The sequence below is a fragment of the Galeopterus variegatus genome, unplaced genomic scaffold (assembly GCF_000696425.1).
Source record: "Galeopterus variegatus unplaced genomic scaffold, G_variegatus-3.0.2 Scaffold770, whole genome shotgun sequence".
NCBI lineage: Eukaryota > Metazoa > Chordata > Mammalia > Dermoptera > Cynocephalidae > Galeopterus > Galeopterus variegatus.
In genome coordinates, this window is record NW_007726881.1 from 496468 (window position 1) to 500044 (window position 3577).

General features: G+C 38.7%; 1 protein-coding gene across 1 annotated transcript in view; it reads right to left on the minus strand.

The window, feature by feature from the left end:
* Positions 1–2631, minus strand: part of LOC103590118 (thrombospondin type-1 domain-containing protein 7B-like) — a 419640-nt gene extending 417009 nt beyond the window's left edge. Inside the window, exon 1 of the mRNA XM_008572266.1 lies at positions 2549–2631. Within this exon, the coding sequence (XP_008570488.1) occupies positions 2549–2631 (83 nt within the window). The remainder of the gene's footprint in view (positions 1–2548) is intronic.
* Positions 2632–3577: the final 946 nt, after the last annotated feature.

Below are 3577 nucleotides of genomic sequence, written 5' to 3' on the forward strand. Positions count from 1 at the left end.
CTTCACTATTCCATTATTATACTGGGGAAGAGTATCCTGACAACCGCTTTTGGCAGAATTTTTTATGCTTATATGGCAAAGGAATAAGCGTGTAAACAGAGAAAAATATTAAAACTTTCAGTGTTAATCTATATTTTAAAATCCAAGCATATCTTGACAAATTTTCAAATACAGAATGCATGAAATTCATAAAAAATATATGAATACGATTGCATTACTGTTTCTAATTTTTTTTCCTTCAACAAAATTCTGCCTTTGATTTCTTATTTATTATTTATTTTATTCAATTGAGTATCCAGGCAGAAAATACAAAAAAGCTTTGCTAATTTCATAAAATATTGAAACACTGACACTGCGAATAGAATTCACTATTTTTATGTACTTCTGGAGCTATATCATAGTTTAATCTAGAAACCTATTTAAGGAATGTATAATTTCCTAGGCCCTTATTCTGATAAATTACTTTCGTATTTTAGAGAAGAAATATTCAAAATTCAGAAATACCATTTCTACTTGTTCAAAAGTAGTCAAGGAGCTAATCCACAAAGATTAAGAGATTAGAGAAGACACAAACATAGCCGATTTCTTAACATAATCTTTCTAAAGTGTGTCTCCTGACCTCTTGCAAGCTTTAGAAATGAGTCCAAGTCATCTTCCAAGAAAATAAAGACTACTTCTAGGTGATAATTTTTCTTAAGCCATCATTTTATTTTATTTTATTTTATTTTTTAAATTTTTATTGAATCAAAATTGATTATATATATTTTGGGGGTTCAGCATTGATATATGTTGATCAAATCAATACTACTAGCACATACATTGTTACAAATAGTAATTATTCTTTATGCCCTTTGTTCAATCTCTCCCCATCCCCCTCTCCCTTCCCACTCCCCCTTCTAATTACCCTAGATTTCTTCTCTCCTTCTGAAAGAATGATTACTCTGTTGATTTGTTGCCTAGATGATCTGTCCAATGCTGAGAGGTGTGATCAGGTCCCCCAATATTATCATAAAGCAGATGCTTCTTCTGTCACTCTGGAATGGGCTTTGTGAAGAGAGACATCCTCTTCTTTTCTTTATCTCTGTTGGTGACTCTCCCTGTGTCAATGCACTCCAGTGGCTGGGAACTATCTGCATGGTGGTTGTGGAGTCTAGCCGCTTTTGTGGCAGCCATGGTTATTGTGGTGTCTGTTGTGGGCCACCGAAATGCAGGTGATGTTTTCAGCATGCTCCTTGGTGCTGGTGGTGTGCCTGGTTGTGGGTAGTGTCTGATCCCTGGCTCCATGCCTCATGTCACCTGGCAGGCCCCAAAGCATTGTTGATGTTCCTGGGCTCGAATTGATTTTTTGTCCTTTGCTTACTTCTAACATGGGGGAACTTCCTGTGGGAACCAGTACTTTAGCTGTGTGGTTGAGCTAAATTGTTGTTTTGCTGCTATTTCCCTAGGGAAGGCTTTTTGTGCAGCTCAGGGTTTAATGGTTGACCTTATAGGTACTTCCGGCTCTCCAGAGACTTGGTGTACCTGTGTTATATAGAATCTCTGTTCTGGGCCTGAGTTTTTTCATCAAACTGCACTCCATGCAATTCTGCATTCCCAACCAGTCTCCTCTGAGTGGTCCTGTACTGATTGGGGGGCAGATCGACTGTCCTTGCTATGTCCCAGAGTTCTCCCAGTGGGCACATCTCCCCACTGCCCATGCTGCAAACAGTTCCCATGGGACAGACCCTGTGCCAGTCCCTTGCATTGACTCACCAGCTTCTGAATGGCTACCCTTTTTTCAGCTTTTCTGGCTCCTCGCTCCTGCGTGGGTCCATGGGAACCCTATTAGTGGTCTTGCTGTCATGGGGGTCACCAAGTTCCTCTTCTCCCCTGATGCCTCCAAGCAACTCCATCTGATGGGCACAGCTGCAGTTTCTGCCAGCTCCTGCTCCATGTGCTCAGCAGTTCCAGTACTAAAGCAGCCACAGCCCAAAACAGAGCAGTTTTTTCTTTCTCTCATTGTGGTTTCTCCTGCCTTCATGAACTCCATAGGTCTCTCCTCCTCTTCCCTTTAGCTCCAGTGGCCCCAGCTTGGCTGATGTTACATTTTTATAGGTGTAAATTGGTTGATTTGTGGGACAGAGTGATGCTGGGGACCGTCTATTCTAGCAGCTTGACCGGAACTCCCTAAGTCATCATTTTAAAACTTATTGCAATGTCCTAACTTCCTAATGTCCAGGTTTTCTTCTACTCCTGAAGGCATATACAGCTCTCCAGGCTAGCATGCTCCTCCCTACATTGAAGAAGGCAAACTCCTTATTACAAAGGACACCTCCTCCTATAGGGGCTTGATTATCTCAGCCTCAGAATTCACATAACCTGTTACGGAATCTACAGCTTTTGAAGAGGAGGATGAGAAATGTTTCTGTTAAAATGCTTGCATCTCTCTTTACCTTCTAACAAAGGTGTGACTTTTATGATTTGCTTATTTATTATACACCATGCTAGAGATGCTTATTTGAGTTCATACTCTCAATTAATAGCTCCATTTCCATTTGTTCCATGGTACCTGACATCAGCAACCTTATGTTCTAAACACAGGTAAGATGGTAAACTGAAGGAGAATCCAGGTAAAAGCACATAAGTAGGCATAGTGACAAGGTTAAGTGATTCTTATTTCCCAGAAAGGAAATAGCATATAATGGGGAAAGCATATAAACTGCCATTAACACATAAAATTTTGGGGATTGAGTTGTTGGAATCAGAGCCTCCAACTTATCTTTTCTTCCCATCTGAAACAAACTGACATGCAAAGGAGGGAGACAGAGAGAAGGTAATATACAACAGACATCTCTCTAGCTATCTATCTAGCTATCTAGCACTGGAATATAAATTTTAAAAGTAGTCACAGAAAATTTTGAGGCCAAAAGATACATGCTTGTATGCTCCAAATTTACTAATATTCCTCAGCATATTTCAAATGATTTCACAGCCTCCTTTAGATTCAGGCTTCCAAGAATATTACATACTTGATAAAGTTTCCCTGTAACATTTTTTTTTTTAGCATATGGACATCAGTTTATGACATTTAGAATATTTTCTGCTGAACCAGATGCCATAAATCTGGAGCCTGAGCTGAACTACATTCCTGTCCTTGAAGCTTTATCCAGGTACCACCTATCAAGAAAAGTACCCTATTTTGATTCTTGAACCATAATTTGACAACATTTGCTGTTCCTTCTCCACCCTTTTCTTGAAAACACCTTGGTTTTGTCCTTGGAGACATTCTCAAGATTCAGTGCACCTTTTTACATATTAAACAGACTCAATACTCATTTTAAAAATGCTTTATATTGATGATTGACATTCTTTGTGTACTAAAAAAAATGCCAACTTAGAGATAAGGCCTACCATCAAGCATTTAGTATTACCATATTAGTTCTCAATACATTCCATTCTGAAAACTAATTGGTCGCAATTCAGACCATATTTTAATTGGCTTTAAAATTACTCTACATACTATTTCTCTAGGACACATTTTCAAACACAGTTTGATAACAATCTTGACAAATCAAATTAGGCCTTGAATAATTTGCAA